An 18,970-nucleotide genomic window follows, 5' to 3' on the forward strand; every position below is an offset into this window, starting at 1 on the left:
ATGGAGTATCTTTATACTATCCTTTGCTAAACCAAAATAAAAATAAAAAATTAAAAGCCATAGCAAAAACTGTACTGATTGAAATAATTCAGAATTAAATTCTCTCTTCCCACATATATTTGACTTTGCTCTAATGATGAAGGAGGACAACAGGCACTTGCCAGCAAGCAGCAGGAGCACATAGTCTAAAGTGCTTATAAAGAAATTCAGGACCACCAGATGCAGTCTTATGAAGGTGCACTTTAAAAGAAAGGAGTGATTTGCACCTGGTCTTAAGGAGCAAAGATTTGATAAAAGACTCAAGTACAACCAGGGAAAGGCATTTAAAAATAGAGAAAGAATTCAATAGTAAAAGTTGAAACTAGACAATATTCAAAGATGAGAAAGCTTTGACTAAGAAATTAGCCACTAGCTCTATCAGGAGAGGTGGTGAATTCTCCATTAATCTTTTTACATCAATATGGGATATTCCTTTACAAGAAATCTACTCCAACTTTGTTTAGCTAGCTGGTAGAAGGAACTAATTTGAGGAAAATCTAGTACCATTTGAGTGGTCAGGCTAGATGGATCACTGAAGTCAATGCTGACTTTAAAAATCTCTGAATTATCTGCAAAGTGTTCCAGTATACAGTGTAAATGAAAGATCCACACCATGTAAAATTGTACACTGTCATGTGCAGATGTACTTACGTATGATCCCATCTGCGTTGTCCACATGCTTTGGTAAGTAGTGTGCCGAAAGATCACTCTGAAGGACTTCATCTGAAGTTGCTCTAGCTAAAGCAGCAGCCAAAAATGAAGGGCAATTACTGGAAAAGAAAAAAAACAAAACACAAAAAGAAACCCACAAAAAGGTATTTTCATCTGATTTAGCAAGGTAACTTGCAGTCAGGAAAATACATAACAATACTTTTCTATAAACAAACAGGAATTTGAACCAAGATTTGAAAAACTTCCGATTCTTCTTTGCTAGACAGCACCACAACCCTGCAGCAAGACCTCAAACTCACCATATGGATTTTAGTAACCCTGTTTCACTCATATTCCCTGTTCCATTTCATAACCTCTATTTAAATGCTTTTCAAATTTAGGCTTGAACCCCCCTGTGGAGTCTGTCATGCACCCCTTGCTTAGCACACATTTTCTACCTGTGCATTACACACTTTTATCTTAAGCCCATTCTGTTCAGTTTCTCCTAAGAATTAGAGTCAGGATTCCAAACGATAAGAGAAGTCCTCAGTTTTCAAAGCGTCCAAACCCTCACCAAGGGACACTGAAAGTTACGGCAAACCCATAGGAGGTATGAAGTTGATGTGCATAAGGTTAAAAAGCTCCCTCGTGAATGATCTCTATCGAGAGTAAAGTGACTTTAACTCACTGTAGCTTAATCAAGCCTGATATCTCCCAAGGTTAATTAATCTATAGCAAGCCAAGGCCACTTTAATGTACATTCTCTCATTCAAGAGGAGTTTAATATGTCTTAATTTATGCAAAACTTTGTATTTCCCATTGGCCTGCCTTAACTTCTCCAGGTGTCTCTTGCTGACACAGCCTGAAACTTCCCGTTTCCATAGTTATCATCAGGGGTAACAATGTCCTGCTTAAGACGTGTCTACCATTGCAGGACCGTGCAGAGACATACGAGCTAATTTCAGTCTCAGAAACTGTCCATCAACAACAGAATTCTGCATCAGCTAGTCCAGGGAACAGGCAATGAGCACATATACTTCCTTAACCTATTTCCTCTGCTTAGGCCCAGTAAGTCTGTTCGCATGCTTTTAGCACGGTTGGAGAGGGGGCGTTAGCCTAGAAGCATCAGTCCAACCACATCCAGAGCAGAAAAGCTTCTACACACGAAACCGGACTTGTCAGACTTCATTCTGCAGCCTGAGAAGCACATGGCAACCGTCACTTGCATTCACATTTGGTTCACTGCCCAGGAAAGCCAACTCTCATCCTAAACTGGCCCACGTGGTGTGGCTTCAGCAGTGAAATCTGAATTCCAGAAAAAAAATCAGATTCGCTACGCTTGGGTTTTTTTGGAAAGCCATTTTACCATAAAGTTTTCCAGATTCTTGATACCAAATGCTGCTACAAACAATAGGATTATGTAACAGAATTAGAAAATGTACACAAAATCAGTCCTCTGACCCTCATTACTTACTATTCAACATATCTATAAATTATTTAAATATAAGATTAGCAATAAATAGCTTTGTGCAAGTGATACATTGTCATGAGACAAGCTCTGACCCTTGAAGTTACGCAGAAAGCCACTCGTACCACGTTACTGCACCATCAGTAAGAGTATTTCCTAGAATTAGCAGCCGAGTATTCTGCTCACGCAGCACCTCCAAGCCTCAGCAACATGCGCGCTAATGAAGCACGACTGCTGGAGGAAATCAGCTGTCTTAGGACTGGCTCTTCCCAGCACAACACAGGAACTCTGATCCTATTTACATACAGCAATGCCCAGTGGTAAAAGTAATCAGCAGAAGGAAAACACACCGGGACCTCCTTTGCTTCTGGTGCGTGTAGAAGCTGATTTTCTATCTCGTCTTGTCCACCTTTATTTAGCTCACAAAGGGCAGGTTTTTCATTTCTATTATTAGCTCCAATACTCCAGAGTGGTGATACTGGTTACTGTTCACGTTACATGCAATTTCCATGTTACAACAAAAGCCAGAGATTGTGATGAATGTGGATAGAATAATTATGCCAGCAGTTAGCAACGCTGTGAGGACAGTGTTCTGAAAAAATGCAGAGAAAGATTAAGGTCCAGCCTAAATAACGGACAGCAGAAGAATCCATGCTGAAAGCATTTACAAACACAAGGCAGACAGAGCTCGCTTTGGGCACGAACATAACAGGCTGTGCTAGCACCTTGCAGGAATCTGAGCTTGTTTCCCAGTCCAAGGCTTGCCCTCACCAGCTCCGTGCTGCAACTTTTTAGGAAAACCAAACTTGTTTTGTGTCACTTAGAAAAAACCCCCTCAGGAACGTCCACTGATGGGCAAAGAGGGAACCTGGTTAAGAACTGAGGCAACAACAGTTGCTAAAATAGAGACTCAGGACCTAAACAGCAGAGAAAAAATACCCCCCGACACGAGGAACCTCTGCTCTGCCTGGGCTTGGAAGGTGGGTAGGCCATGTCTGTGAAGACCCAGAGTCATGAACATTCGTATCTGAAATGTCAGATATTATTTTAACTGTAGTGACAGATTACAAAATCGAAAGGTGCATTTACAGCGTAGGTAGCTGGTCAGATATTTCCCCAATCAGCTCCAAATGCTATTTACATGTCCCTACAGCCAGTGCTAGCAGTTTCACACAGGACCTCTTTATCGAGCCAAAGAGTGCATTTCCATTACAATACTAAACCTACACAAAAAGCTGCTAAAGATGTTATTAGATAAATTAGAGGATTTTAAGTACATCCTTCCTGATTCTCTGGCAGCGTGGGTGTGTTTAGAACACCCACAGTTGCATTGCAGCAATCCTGGAATAACTCTGCTAAGGTAATAAATCAAGCCTAAAAGTGGGCCGTTTCCATCAATTAAGTTTGAGAAAAACAGTCTGAAGTGGGCTTAACACAGCCCACATATTATTACGTTACCAGCTTAACACACAACTCTGCTCCTTCCTGATAGCATTAAAGTGGTGAAGACTTTCCAAACTTTTTCTCTGAGCTATTCCTCTGTGCTCTAAATCTAATATAAGGTCTCCTTCCTAAAAGAAGAGATGGCCAATTTAAAATTCTTATTGCATGAAAGTTCACCATTGGGGTTTGAGCGACTTATCAGTTTTGATGGAAAAGGTAGAGAAAGTAAATCAGCTGAAGGCTTTCCTTCTATGTCTGGCCACTCTTTGTCCTAATAATAACAGCTGCCTGCCAAAGAATTAATTGCCCTTGACATTTGTACATCACAAAGCTTCTTATGTAGCTGTTACAGGACTATGCCATGTAAGCAGGGAAGCGACCAGATGCAGACAGATGACTTCCTCTTCCTGATTAGCACAACTCAAAATTTACTTCTCTTATTTGGCTCCTGAGAGAACTTTAGTTGAATTACGTCTCCCCTGCAAGGAATGGCAGACTGCACTGGAGTTTTTTTTACTTCTTTTAAAGTAGATTAGATGTTGAAGTCAAACCACTCTCAGGACACTTCATTATTGTTACACCAAGACAAATGAAGTATCAAGTCTAGGATCTTTGTTTTTACCACAGAAGTGAACATTCAGGTGAGCACCTACAGCATCCCACAAAACAGCAAAGACCCACACTCGAATGATCAGACTTTGCCACGCTGGTAGTCCTCACCTGTCCTCACATTTTTTACGCAAAACAAGAAGTAGCAGACAGGATCCATGGGGACATGGGAGATGCACTGCATTCTGCTGCTGGCATAACTAAGGAGTACCTGTTGGCTGCTGAAAATAAATTCTTCTGCCACATTCTAGATGCTCAAATGTTATTAGTCATTAAGTTATGAAAAACTGAAACTGGGAGGTCACGATCTTGTTTAGCAGAGAGCTGAGAGCTAGAATGCCTATGTCTATTCATAGCCATGCCACTAATTCAGCAGCTGACCTTGGATGAAGTCAGTTCACCACTCAGACCTTCGATTCTTCATCTACAAACAAGGAATGATAATGTCATTTCCTGGGGGAGAGGAGGAGAAGGAGGAAGGCTGTAGAAGGCTTAATTCAGTGTTCACAAAATACTCTGAGATTTCTAGATAAGAGCACAACTGAAGGGAAAAATATCAAGATGATAGTGGGAGATATTTTCAATCTAGACAAGATTTATGGAGCTTTCATACTTTTTTCTCACTCCATATTCTCTGTTCTCATACGCTGCCAGAAGTGCTAAGTGGAATACATGGGCAAACAACAGCTCTAGACAGGCAGGTTTAGTCTGATTCAGGCAGCTAACTCACGGTCATAAACAACTGCACGACGTAAACACATTTTTAGAAAAGTTGATGCATCTCAAAAGGGGAAAACCACAAAAGAAAGACATCAAGTTCTTAACACTCCGTAATGCTGGTCTTCCTGGAGCATCAGCACTGCTGATGGGAAAATGATGCTACAGGCACATTACTGCCCCTGACCAAAATACACAATCGAGTGCCACCAGTGCTGGAAATACTTAATGCTGTCATGGTCTGGTGTAACTGATGAGGCATCACTAGCCCAAACAAAGCAGGAAAAATGGACCAAAACATACGGGTGCCTTTCAAAGGCCAAAATGGTCAGTAAATCACAAAACATACAGTGTTCCTATTACCTCAAGAATCCCCTGACACCACAGAACAGCAATTGTTTTGGTTAGAATGAAACATGATTTAAATAGAAATGCTATTCAATCTGCTGAAACACAAAACAAATCCACAGGCAAACAGTATAAAGCATCGTATATAGTTTCACACAGCAATCCAAGACCAAGAGCATGACCTGAAAAGAACCAAGTACAGCACATTCCCATAAGGCCTATAATTTACTGTGGTAGTAAAAGACTTTGTAGGGATGACAAACTAACTGCACCCTTTCCAAAAGACATTACACTAGGGATGCAGTTTGGTAAACACTCCTGTGCTAATGTGGCCTGTTGCAAGTTCTTGTTAGAAAGCAAGTTGTGCAAGATTCAATTTAAGAAAAACCTCATTTGTCCCCAGCCTGTATTTACAAAACACTCCAAAGTCTCATGAGACTTCTTCCAGATGGAGCTTCTGATACAGCCTGGAAGCTCTTTGAAGAAGCCTTTAAAGTCTTTATTATTGAAAGTTCCCATGCTGTGAACTGCAGCAGTAATGAGCAGAGAAATTCTTTGGGAAGATCCTTTGGCTGTTTACCCAGCCCTCCCTTCAGCTGCCCCTGTTTCAGTGGCCATCCAGACGGACAGGGTACCAGCTGAGGGGCTTCTGTTTGTCTCCTAACTCCTGTAAGTCAGACAGGACTCAGAGAAGGACTCAGAGAGGAATATTCTGTTAAGCAGTCCTTAGACCCCAAAATGATTACGGATGTATCTTCTAATTATACCAAGCGAATGCTATTTCCAGCTCCTGTCTCTGCAGGTTCTCCTCTCCTTACTCACAAAGCATCGCCCTCTCCTGCAAGCTCACCGCTCTGCTCTGACCTGTGCTGTTCTGCTGCTTTGCACAGCTGCTGAAAGTTTTGATGCTTATTTAAAGCCTGGTCACGGTGGACAAATGGAGTATGGTTTTTTTCCTAACACATGGTGAAACCTTGCACTAGATTTCAGCTGCTGCAGTGAGTTACTAAAAAAAGCCAGCACACACACACAAAAAAAGAAACAAACAGAAAAAACAATGCACCTTTTAAAAGATTGCATAACCAAAGCTCCTTGAGAAGTCATTTGAGCTGGCAGTGTTGAGACAGTAAAGATGCTTGATAAATCTGTTTGAAGGAGCTGAAAATGTGCTACACAAGGAAGCTGCTATCTATAGGCTTCACAGAGACAGCTGCCTGGTCACATTCAAAATGATTCTGTCCTTGTGGTGACAGTTGTAAGCAACAGAAATACAATGCACAACCATTACAAAAATACACTCTTTCTGATGTGTTTACCATGCCCCTATTCTATACAGACACTGCGGTGGGACCTCTTTTTTACCAAATATTTAACCTTTTGCATTGTGCTCACTGCCATATTCTAAAGAATATGATCAAGTTTATATAGATATTTTCCTGCAGTTAAGTCTATCTTAACTGGACAGTAAATAAAAAATACTGAGGTGCACTGACAGATAACATCTTCAACAGCTGGATTAAGATGCTTCAACATACCAATCAGACTTTCAGTATTTATCACTGTATTTATTTGGTAATAGCTGTATCTTACTTGTCAAAGCATTTATGGAGGCTATGCTCTCAGAAATGTCTTAAAGACTCCACAGATAAATATAGTGAATGAGAATAAAATTACTTTTGTAGGAACAATAATTTCTCTTTGTAAGTTCTTATTAGGCTCAAAGGTTTTGCTGATGGTGAATAATACAAGTTCTCAACTTAGTTGCGATCATTGAAAGTCTATCTCACAAAATAGAATAAAACCTTATATGAAGCTCATATTTGACAGCTATGACTAAGATAGGTAAAAGTACTTTATATTCTAAATTTTAAAATAATCACCTTGAAAAAAACCCACCAAAGGAACAAGAGTTAAAAAATGCCTTTAGAAATAACCTGTTAACTATCACTTGTTAACCACTACAAGTCATAAAGACATTGGTTTTGACTTTTTCACAAATTAAGATCTAATCTGAGATAAAAAATATTCAAATTCTTTCCTCATTTTTTAATGAGATAGTAAAGAGTCAACAAAATGCTCTCTCCAGTAAAGGATATGTGAAATAGGTATGAATGGAAACCTCTAGGAAATCACGTTTGGTGATCAGATGGGAAACATTTGCAAAACCACAGAACTCAATTAGAGTGCCTTGGCGCTGATCCCACAAAAGGGCTCAGGTGCTGCACTCATCTGTCAGGGGTTTTTGATAGGATATTATACAAGGGGAAGTAAAGACAGTGCTGTACTGGATGGCACATCAAACTAATTAAAAAAATCAGGGCAGAGAGCAAAATTAAAATACTGGCATGATGCTGAAAACATAAATGAAGGAAAAAAATTGCTCATGAAAGCGTGATTGCAAGAGCACGGTTTATATATTCTTTTGTCCAACTACTTGGGAGACCTGGCTGCAAAGGGATACCCTACCTCGTTTCTCCAGTCGGAGCACTGCAGGTGAGTGCAGCTCAAATTGCCAGCCTCTGAGGTCCAGAGGCAGCTGGCACTAGATTTGTCAATGGGTGCCAAATCCAAGATCAGGCCCCTCTCCAGCTATGTTCGCACACACACTCAACTTCTCTTGCACCAACGTGTTTCAGAACACGTCTAACGCAGGCTTTCTAGCACACTACCGCGAATGTCTTTCTCACTAGGTGCTAAATAAAGGCCAAGTAAGAGACGCGAAGCCACCAGCAGCAGGAAGAGCAAGCCCAGGCGCCCTGCAGATGTGGACGCTCTGCCCCTTGACTCCCCTCTCCAGCAGAGTCGGTCTTCCCCGGAGCCCCCCACATCACCTTCTGTTTTACTGGACAAACCGCACACGCCGGGAACTGGGCACGGGCTGGCCCCCTGACGCTGCCAGATGGATCCATCAGGGCTCAGCCCTCCCGACCCGTCCCTTGGAGGGGCCGTTCTCACCCACCCTGCCGTCAGTTTTCAGGAGACTGACAGGTATTTCGTTATCTTTCAGACTTCAGCCCATATTTTGAATTTGATTGAAACTGGCCTGCAAGGTTAAGCTTATCAGTGGGAGGAACCCGACGGGCAGACAGACCGAGCAAGCACAAAAGCCTTGTTCCCTTACAAACCAGGCTTTTGAAATCAAATTATTGGGATGATGCTACTAGAATTTCATCTGACAATACAGGTCATTAAGGCAAACCCTTGACTTTTAACATACTGTCTTCAACACATGAATTAGACTGAGACCTCTAACCCATTTTCTGCTGGGTAGCAAGTCACTACTTCCTTTCTCCGGAGAGGTAAGTGCACATGACAGTACATAAAGCTAACGAAATGTAAGCAAGACAAAATAAAAAGGTCACCTTTGTCTCTTTGATGAGATACAATGCCATGAAGGCTAGTGTGTATTTAAAAAATAAATGGTTGCTGACCACAAACCACTCATAAGCATTTGTGATTTAATGACTGTCACTAAAATGCAATTGACACTGAAGGGGAGAACTGTGAAGAATCCAAACTACATAAAACAGCTTCTACAGAGCTATTCTGCTGAACTGATTGTCTGTATATTATCTTTGAAACCTAATTCTATGATTTCTCTAACTCATTCTCACAATATGGCAGTTCTGAGGTTACTTACATTTCAATCTCTGTAGAGCTGATGCTACCTGCATTAAAGGCTGCTTTTAAAATGACAGAAGTCGTCTACTATAACATGAACAACCCTTAAAAACCCAAGATGAATCTTCCAGGAGCTGAAAGCCAAATTACTGCAAGAAATTGAATTCCCAGAAGTGACTGTATGATAGTTTTCTTCATTACATCAAAGAATTGAAGATACAAAGTTTGCTGGTGAAAAATCATATTCCAGGACTAGAGTCCTTCACAGCCGTATTGTATCCATCTGTTATTAAAAGAAAGGTAAACCTAGACTTTGAAGGAATGCAAAGAGAAATCATTTTATTACAGAAATGGACCAGAATCCATGAACCTCATTTACAATACTGAGATGTTGAGGATGTATCTCTATAGCAGTCTCCCCCTATCTAAATCAGAACCTTTTCTATCTGAGCAGCAAGATTCTGAGGGATTGAATAGTCTTTTATAAAATTTTAATTACTGCTATAAAATGCATTTTACAAAATTATAAAAATATTATCATAAAATTTAAAAAATACCAGCAAGCCACATATTTGATGGACATTTCTTGCAAAGCTTAGATCTTTACAATTCAGCTATGTAAATGCAAACACATAGTAAAAAAAAAAAAAAAAAATCTGTATTTACCCTATCATTAATTAATCAAAATAAAGATAATTTATTGGAATTACCCATACAGGTGACTTTCAGGAATTTATACCGAGTTAAAAGATCCTTCTGGTTTTTGTTGTTATTGTTTTACAGGGATTAGCTTGCATATTTACATGGTGCATTCTGTTCCAACAGAAACGCTTAGCATTTGAGTGACATGTGTACCTTGTAACGAGAGTCTGCTGACTGCCATTCCAAAACCCAGTCACTGCCTACTTAGCATCTCCGTGTCTGGAATGGTAACGAAGCCTACATCTATGCGAGATGCACGCTTACCTGAAGAATTAAATTTCTTAACTGGAAAACCAATGTCAACAACAGTTATCTCATAGTGAGTTTCTCTACTAGACTGAGGCCTGTTTAAAAGCCCTACAGGACATTAAAAATGTCATTGATTTTTCTCTCTTTGGCTCTCAGTCAATTTGAAAGTCAGCATAATTCAATATCTTTCTACTAGTTCCATTAGCAAAGAAAGGAATCCATGCTTCAATCTATGCTGCCTTATTGGAAAAAGTAATTTAATTTTATGTCTGAAAGTGTGCCAACATCAGCATAAAACTGTACACAGTATACATAAAATTTAATTTATAAATTCTGTATTTTGTCAAGCCAGAATGAGATGCTGTCTAAAATCAATGAGAGTGTCCAAACTTGCTTTGAAGATACTTGCATATATTCTTTTTATTTCAGGTATTTTATGTTCTAGTTGGAGTTTTTGATGATTTCTCTCCTTACTACAAAATATTAATGACACACTATCTAGAAAAGTTCACGTTGCAGAAAACTTTGTTACAGCAGGCACACTTTGACCCTAAAAGTTCAGGCATATCATTTACTTACCATTGATTCATCTCCTGTTTTTTTCTCTGTGTTAAAAATAAACTTTCATTGATACTTCCCTTAAGAAATATACCATACAAATTTGATGTGTCCAGAAATAAAAGTTAAATAACAATCACCCAATGCAGAGCATCTATTTTATTTCAGATCAGATTAACATGCCAAAGTCCTCTGATTACTAGTCAAAAAGAAAAATGTATTGTGCTGTTATAGTTAATGGCTTACTTTCAAACAAAGGAAACAAAATCCTGCACAGCAGCACATACCGCTCTCTTCATTTACATCTCTACTTCAGATCATCATTAAGGCAAACAAATGTAAAATGACTTCTTTAAAAAAGCGTGAAGACAATGAATCTACCGTGCCCATTCAAACGAACAGCTTTCAGTAACACCACACAGAGCTAGTCCCCAAATAACTGTGCTTGTATTGTAATATTTTTCTTCATGTAAATGAGAAAAAATAAAAGCTGCAGGCCAGGATTTTCAAATGACATTTGATCACTTAACTTCTTTCAACCCATTGAACAAATATCAAATATAAGGCAAAACACACCCCAGAAGATTTATGACCACTGAGTCAGCAGAGAATGTTCTCTCGCTCCCTTCTCACTCTCGTGAAACGCAGTTCATCATACAGATGGCTTGGGTGTTTATGCCAGATGTAAGATTAGATAATTAGTCATCTGAGTCCTGGATGTCAACTCTTTTGTGATACAAAATTTATTCCAAATGCACCATTTATAATCAGTTGACTTGCAAAAGCATTCTGGTGTTATACAGTAATACATCTTATGATGTACAGCCAAATATCTGCCACTCCATAGCAACATATTCTGTTTCTGCTGTAGCAATACCCAGTCTGATCTTAGCCCTTCCAATGACTTAATTTTTTGTCTGCAAAATAGGGCTAATGATACTGACCTTTGGAAAGCAATTTCAACTCTAATGATGAACAGTACCAAGAAGGGCTGGGTATTATTAATTAACCCTAAACTAGGAATGCAACAAGAGAACTGCAATTCACTTGCACTGATCACCAGAAAATACTGCAGCTCTTTTACCTGCTTTCTCTTGAGCATGACATGCAAAATAATCAAATAAAAAGCAAACATGAAAAGACTATACGGTACCTTTAAAAATAATTTTACAGATAAACGTGTAAGTAGATTCAAAGTGGGGCTAAAAGTGGGGCAAACTACAAGTGGGGCAAATTAAAGATTCTGTTGGAACCTCAATTTCAAAATTACTGACATTGATGCACACAGAACAAGACACTGGAGGGATAAATGGTGCTCTAAGATCACGGTGTGTGCTCTTTTAAAGGAATAAACTTTTACTTACTCCAGAAAGATCACATCCTAATTCCCACTGTCACTTGTCCTTTGCAGAATTTCAAAGAATATTGGCGAGTTTAGGGTTTTAGGGTTTTTCTTTAAAGGATAATAAAAATGTTTTAGCTATTCTGTTTCACATTAAAGTCCCTAATGCATTCAGTTCTACTGAGCCACATAGTTATTTCAGTCATTCTTAATAAATAACAGTTGCCAGTAGTAGTTAAGCCAACAGATCTGAATTATTTATAGTGTTGAAGAACAGAACGGCAGATAAAATGCATTAGGGCTTTCGGTTGTTCTTGTCTGAACGACACAATGGCAGCCTTTAGACGTTTTTCCACAGGCTGTAAAATACTCTGCTTCCAATCCTGCTTTAAAAGGTTTCCTAAAGAGACAACAGCCAAACCTACTGCTATCTATCTTCAATAATCACATTCATGAAGAGCAGGTAAGAGAGAGTCTTCCAAATACAGTACATTATTAAAAAAAAAAAAAAAAAGGCACAGACTTTGATTTGATTGAACAGGTCACATTCAAACTGCTATTTAGTATTATTAACCACAACTTATTTATTTAGATGTTATTTAGCATGGCTCTATACCTTCCAGTTTATGATCTAAAAGCACCTCATAGTGTTGAACTCCGTATTTCTCTTCTCCTTTGCCTATAATCCCTCCTCCCTCCAGCTGGAAAAAAGCACAGATATCATCTTCATTTTACAATGGCAAATCCAACTTCACATTCAAGGGTGGAACATGGAAATCTCAAGTCCCGTCTCTCCTCTATCCCTCTTTTTTTAAGAGACCGTATCATGAAACATCGAGCACACAAAAAACAACAGGGACAGAAATTATCTTGACAATACTTGACAAATTATTTTAAACACAGTAGTTGAGTTTATGCTCTTTGTGGCTTAAAAGATGCATTCAAATACCTGTCTTGATTGACTGATGGGATAGCATGCCTCTGCTGAGCTATGTCGGGGTAGAAATTTGGGGGAATGTCTTGCTTTCCCACCTTGTACTGACATCACAGGGGACTGCACCAGTGTGAAATTCACTATACACAATCGATTCACAAGGAGAACCGTGCCCACAAATGACAAGGAGATTTACACTTAAATGCTGCAGAGAGAAGAACTGGGGGAGTAGTTGTAGCAACATAAGCTTAAACCAAACAGTTTTCCTTTTATAGTTCACCTTCCGCTTTCTATATGGATCTATTTACAGCAGAAAATGCTGCAAATTGTAGCATCTCTAAGGAGTAAAAAGAAGAAAAAAAATGAAAACCTGGAGAGGTAAAAAAACCAAACAAACCTCCTCACCAAGTACTAAAGAAATAGGGAGCGGGGGAATATCACTTTCAGGCCATGTCAGGTTATTCAGGCATCTGAAATTGGCTCCATCACATGTTAGACTGTAGGAATGAGCCATAGTATCCAAACCGTCAAGCAGGCTCAAGTGACACAGATCTGTGTGCTTCCCCACTCCCCCTTCCTTGGCTTAGCTTCCCCACCTCTCCCAGTTCAGAGGCTTATCTAAATTCTGCACTCTGATTTTACTGAGAGAGTTGTATTGAAGATGCCATATGTCACAGGAGTAACCATGCTCAAAAGATGAAGAATATGGCTTTTGCTTTGGGTAAAGCAGGTCCTGAGCCTGCGTAACATACAGCTTGCCTGCAGTATGCATCTATATATAGCTCTTTTTGCGCACAAAGGCTATATGAATTGATTCTGAACAAGCTGAGGATTTCAAACAAGTCTGCAGTGCTGTAGCCTCTCTCCCATCCTGAAAGGTACAGTGAATTATTTAAAACTTGGAAAACATATCCTAAAATTATTTCCAGCACCATTTAAAAACAAATCTCTGTACACATTCCAATCACTGCTATAAGGTCAACTGAAAATAAGAGCTGTCACCTTTTATAGCTATGACTTTACAAAGTAAATCTTGCAAGATTAAAGACATCGTTTCCCTACCGTGGACTTCTCAATACAACACAAATTCTACCTGCCTATTCACCAAAATTTGGGGCTTTGTTTATGCAAAAGAATCATCCTTTTCTTACAATCTTATTTGTTCCATTTTCTTTTGTATGAGCCATGTTGGATTAACACAATCAATTCACCCACCTCAGAGGCAATAACGCTGCCCCCAGTGTAATGCAGCTCATGTAAGAATAACCCAATACCTCTTCTTTCTCTCTACCCTCCTCAAGGAAGATTGTAATCTTTTCCTGTAAGTTTATTATTAAACCTGTGAGCTCTTCAGAAGACAGACGAGCTCTAAATATAAGAAAGAATCTGTTACATAATACCTCAAGAAAGGAGGCAGCGCACAACAGCCTGTAGACAACACGAGCCCGAGTAAAATAAAAGCGGAGAGGGGATGAAAATCTGTGTTATTGTCTTGCCTTTGCCCAGTGCCTGGACTTAGGTCCTTCCCGTGTATAGTCAAACATACAGTAGAATATGGAATCATGTAACACGTGTAAAGCTTAGGTTTTTATTTCTAGGGAGGGTAAACAAATGCAAGCAAGCAACATTATCTGGAAGTTAATTCAGGATCTGGCAAAAACTTACTCAGATCAGAAGACATCTTCCTCAAACACAACAGAACTTGTTTGAAGCTCCATGAACCAGGATTGTAAATAATACACTAGTGAGGACTGACTCACCCACGGTGATGAGTAGGCTCAAAGCTTCTTCAAATGGAGCAGTGTCACAGTTATAATCAGCAGTTAAGAGAGTTACTTTGGAGTCACACTATCAATTACAATGGTAATACATATTCAGGGAGTGATATGCAGACAGAGAGAATATGAAATCAAAACATTAATAAAAAATAAGGAACCTTTGGAGACAAATTATTATCTTCTATATCTACACTGCTTTATACATTCCCAAATGATTTAGAATCTAAAAATAAATTATTACTTCTACAAGCACTGACATACAAACTACCTTGGATGAAAAACAGCAAATTGCTAACCATGGATAGAAATATTACACAACTGTTTTGAACAAACAGCAAAAAATGGACCATGCTAGAAAGAACAGCAGGAATCTATACAGGAATTGAAGTTATCAAAGCTAAAATTTAACCAGAATAATGTGAATATAATCTTGATTTTCTATACCTATGATGGGATTTTCAATTAAAATGAGAATGGTTAGAATCATCTGTCTACCTTGATATCTCATCCCCCAATCTACATCATCATTCTCTCACCATTCTTTAGCATCATGCTGAGACAATGACTTGAAGGAAAATACTCAATGTCTGTAGCTGAAATACATATACATATATATACGTGTGTGTGCGTGTGTGTGTTTAAATATGAACAATCACCACCGACTCCTTGGGAAAAGGAAGAGGGAAGATTACTAAAACAGGTAGAAGATCAAAGGTCACACAAAAGCATGTAGGTAACCCAGAAAAGACATCATTAAAACACTGTGCCAAGTAATATTTTGAAAATAAAAAATGCAATCAATTCTTCCCCCAAAACACACAGCCAGCACCAACTCTATCAATTATAATGGCCTTGAAAAACTAAAGAAACAAAGAGGCCTCTGAAAGGCACAGTTCTGGACTAAGGGTAGCAGTAAACTAGAATAGTAATTATGTAATCACAAAAGAACAAATTCAGGAGGCGGCAATCAAGTAAAGATTAAATACAAGTATGTTTTCTTAGTTGGAACAGAGAATTCTGTGAAAGAGTTTAGACAGACCATGAGAAAAGCCATGAGAGTGTGAGAATTTCTGTCAATAAAGCACCAAATGTAAAAAATAAAAAAAAAATTAAAAATCTGTATTCTAAATCCACACTGAAAAATAGCAATGAATTATTTTTGTTGGATTTAGCTGTAAAAGACTGCTAATAGTATGCAATTGGATCTGTCAGAAGTACAATCAGGCAGCACAAAGATTTTCTCAAGGGCAGATAGTTTTCAAATAAAAATACAGGTGGTGCACCTGCATGAGTGAGCTTTTTAATGATGCATGGAGTCAACATGAAAGACAACTGCGATTGGTTAGATTGAAAATAACATACCAAGAAAAAAAAAGATTAGGAACACCAGCTGAGCTTGGAGATAACATAGGAAAAGTTACTGTTAAAGCAAGATTTAAGTTATAATAACACAGCGGTAGTAAATTGGAAGATGTAACATGATAGGAGACTGAGCACTGCTCCCAGTTCTGCACCTGACAAATGACACTTCTGCCAGCAAATCATTTAATCTCTACACATAGAATCACAGAATCATTTAGGTTGGAAAAGACCCTTAAGATCATCGAGTCCAACCGTCAACCTAGCACTGCCAAGTCCATCACTAAACCATGTCCCTAAGCATCTCATCCAAACGTCTTTTAAATACCTGTAGGGATGGTGATTCAACTACTTCCCTGGGCAGCCTATTCCAGTGCTTGACAACCCTTTTGGTGAAGAAATTTTTCCTAATATCTAATCTAAACCTCCCCTGGCGCAACTTGAGGCCGTTTCCTCTCGTCCTATCACTTCTTACTTCCATCCATCTAGGTGTCAAATAGGTTTATTGCCTTAAAACTTTAGAAGAGTACTGTGAAATTTAATTCATGAATACCTGGTGCTGGGAAAGGACACCGTATTACAAAATTAAGACTATCTAATAAAATATTATTGTATTTACTTTAGTGCACTCCTCATCTGTCTCTCTCCTGTTTCAGTTCCTAGGTTCCACAGTGCTTCAAGAGTTTCTCATTTCTTTGTCTCGGGTCAGTAGAATGAGAGCTGTGGTCACAAACCAGGAACATCAGTGCCGTCTGTGGGACGGACAATTAGCAGTTGCTCCTGTAATATACAGAGAATATGAGAAGAATCCTACTATCATGTAGTCACAGATATTATTCTAAAATCTTATGCTGAAAAGTACTGTAAAAAACAGATGGAAAACTACAGGGGGTATGAAAGAGTAATCTATGTCCAAATCTTTCCTGAAGTTACCGAGAATTAAAAGTTAGGGGCTTGATTTGGCATGAGCTGAAGACACTAAAAACTTCCAGAAATGCAAATGAAGCACCTTGCATAATTAAACTCAACTATTCCCTTTAGTATGAGGGGAAAAAAAACAAACCCCAAACTTCCAAAAATCTTTACAAGTGTAAAATATTGTAGATTTTTATATGTGCAGAAAAAAGGCATGTTCAGTCCTACACTGTCTTTAATGGTTAGACATACGTTCATTAGCTCTGCTTTTCTATTTCAAAATGAAAATCCTAATTCAAATTAGATTAATAAACTGTGGCAATATGAAATAAGGAGGAATGCAAAGGCAGCAATATGAACTCCTCAGGGATCAGGGAAATGAAACAAGTATAATATGGTACAGCTTTGTTACAAAACAATAATGGACTGGGGACAAAAATCTCACCCTTTAATCAAAACTCTGTGTTTTCTAATATTCAACCTGTTCTTTTTGATCAGGGCTGGTTATATAATCATCAGCAACGCCACGTTTTTGCTGAAATAATGCATTTGATTTATAGATTTTTATTAGTACCAAAGACAGCGAGAAAATCAATTCATTGCCAAATAACATATAGCAAGGTTCGAGCCTTAGCACTGATACATTTTCATATGGGCTAGATGGCAGTAAAAGAAAATGCTTATGACAATAAAATAGACACATAAGCTCAAGTAACCACAAAACAAAGAAAGGGAAAACGATGCATACAAGAATGCAAATCCACCTCGCTCTGCCATTCAAAGCCAAGAGAGATCACACTCTCTTACTGACAAGGACAGCCCATGGCAGGAGGTCTGAAAAATCCAATAAGGAAAACTGCCCAGGTCCCCTGTTTATAGCTACATATTAATTCTTGATATTTAGCATAGCTTATCAAGAATAATGCAGTATTGCACAATTCTTCATGAGTCTCTTCTGCCTTTTAGCTATGAGTCACCATTATATTAGGAAAAAATGAGCTTAATTTAGACAACACAGAAGGGTAAATTACATATTTTCTTACGGTTTCTGATCCAGGGGGCTACATTTATATACATATATATTTTTAAAATTTAATGTCTCATTTCTCTCATCTTCCCCTCTTTTTTTTTTTAAACACAACTATGAAAATTTCATTAATCTTCACTAGGCAGCATCACAGGAAACAATCATAGTCCTGGACATGAGGCAAAGGGGTTTCTACATTTGATGGAGGACTTCATATCTCTGCTACACCCCCTCTCCTGCCGGAATGTTTTAAAGGAACAAAGGAGCATCCCTTCAGCATTCTTCCTCCTGCAAAATGTATTGCCCCAATCTACCTAGCAAGAAGGAAAATGGAAAAAACTGCAAAAAAATATCAGCATTTATAGCAATTTCTTAAATACAGATCTAGTCTTGTTAGAAAGAAAATGTCTGTTTTGATAGCAAATTTCATTTAGGCTGGAAAAGGAGGAGTATACGTGCCCTTTTTAGTACATGTGTTGAGTTTAATGTGATCTCAATTGAAAACAATAGCTAATCTTACTGATTTTAACACCTCAGTGATGAAAGCTTTTCTCTGACGTTTAGGAGCAGTTATGAAAGCTTTGCAAGGAAGAGAACAATAATGTACAATAAGACATGTCTGAGTAACTCTTCAGGTTTAGATACGTGCAAAACCTTACCAAAAAAGAAAGACAGACAAAAAATTAATAGAATGATTGAGATTAATTTGCGTACTTGCTACTACAATAATTAAAGACATCTTTCTTATAATGTGAATGTCTCAGGCATTTCATTCATAAGGGAGATTGACATGCTGATATATTTTACTTCAAAGTTAGAAAGTATTTCTCTTTCATTGCAGCTACTCTCTGGAATTTATTAAAGGAAAATAGTGAGAAAGACTGATAAGAGAAAGAAACAGTGAGTAACATTGTCAGGAGTGCAAATACTTCTGCCTCCTATTTCCACCACAGCCTTCGATACCGAACCAAGATGGTAGAAATAATCAGGCATTTGCTCCTCTCTACCCTCTCCATCAATTATCTTTGCACTCTCCCACATCCCACCCCCTAAGCTCAGGCACACGAAATGCAAACCTACTCCTCCGGTCACACGTCTGCTTTGTGTTGCCCAAGTCTGATGAGCTGATGATTAGCAGAGAAGACCTCCCAAAGTTTCTTTGGGCATCCTTCCAAGGCAAACTATTTCCTCCAAAAGGGATTGCTGTGAT

General features: G+C 38.6%; 1 protein-coding gene across 1 annotated transcript in view; it reads right to left on the reverse strand.

Moving 5' to 3' along the window:
* PPM1E (protein phosphatase, Mg2+/Mn2+ dependent 1E) overlaps positions 1–18,970 on the reverse strand; it is a 78,156-nt gene that overhangs the window by 12,890 nt on the left and 46,296 nt on the right. The window contains exon 2 of the mRNA XM_075518082.1: positions 691–809. Within this exon, the coding sequence (XP_075374197.1) occupies positions 691–809 (119 nt within the window). The remainder of the gene's footprint in view (positions 1–690; positions 810–18,970) is intronic.

This window comes from Mycteria americana, chromosome 15 (assembly GCF_035582795.1).
Source record: "Mycteria americana isolate JAX WOST 10 ecotype Jacksonville Zoo and Gardens chromosome 15, USCA_MyAme_1.0, whole genome shotgun sequence".
In the NCBI taxonomy this organism is placed as follows: Eukaryota; Metazoa; Chordata; class Aves; order Ciconiiformes; family Ciconiidae; genus Mycteria; species Mycteria americana.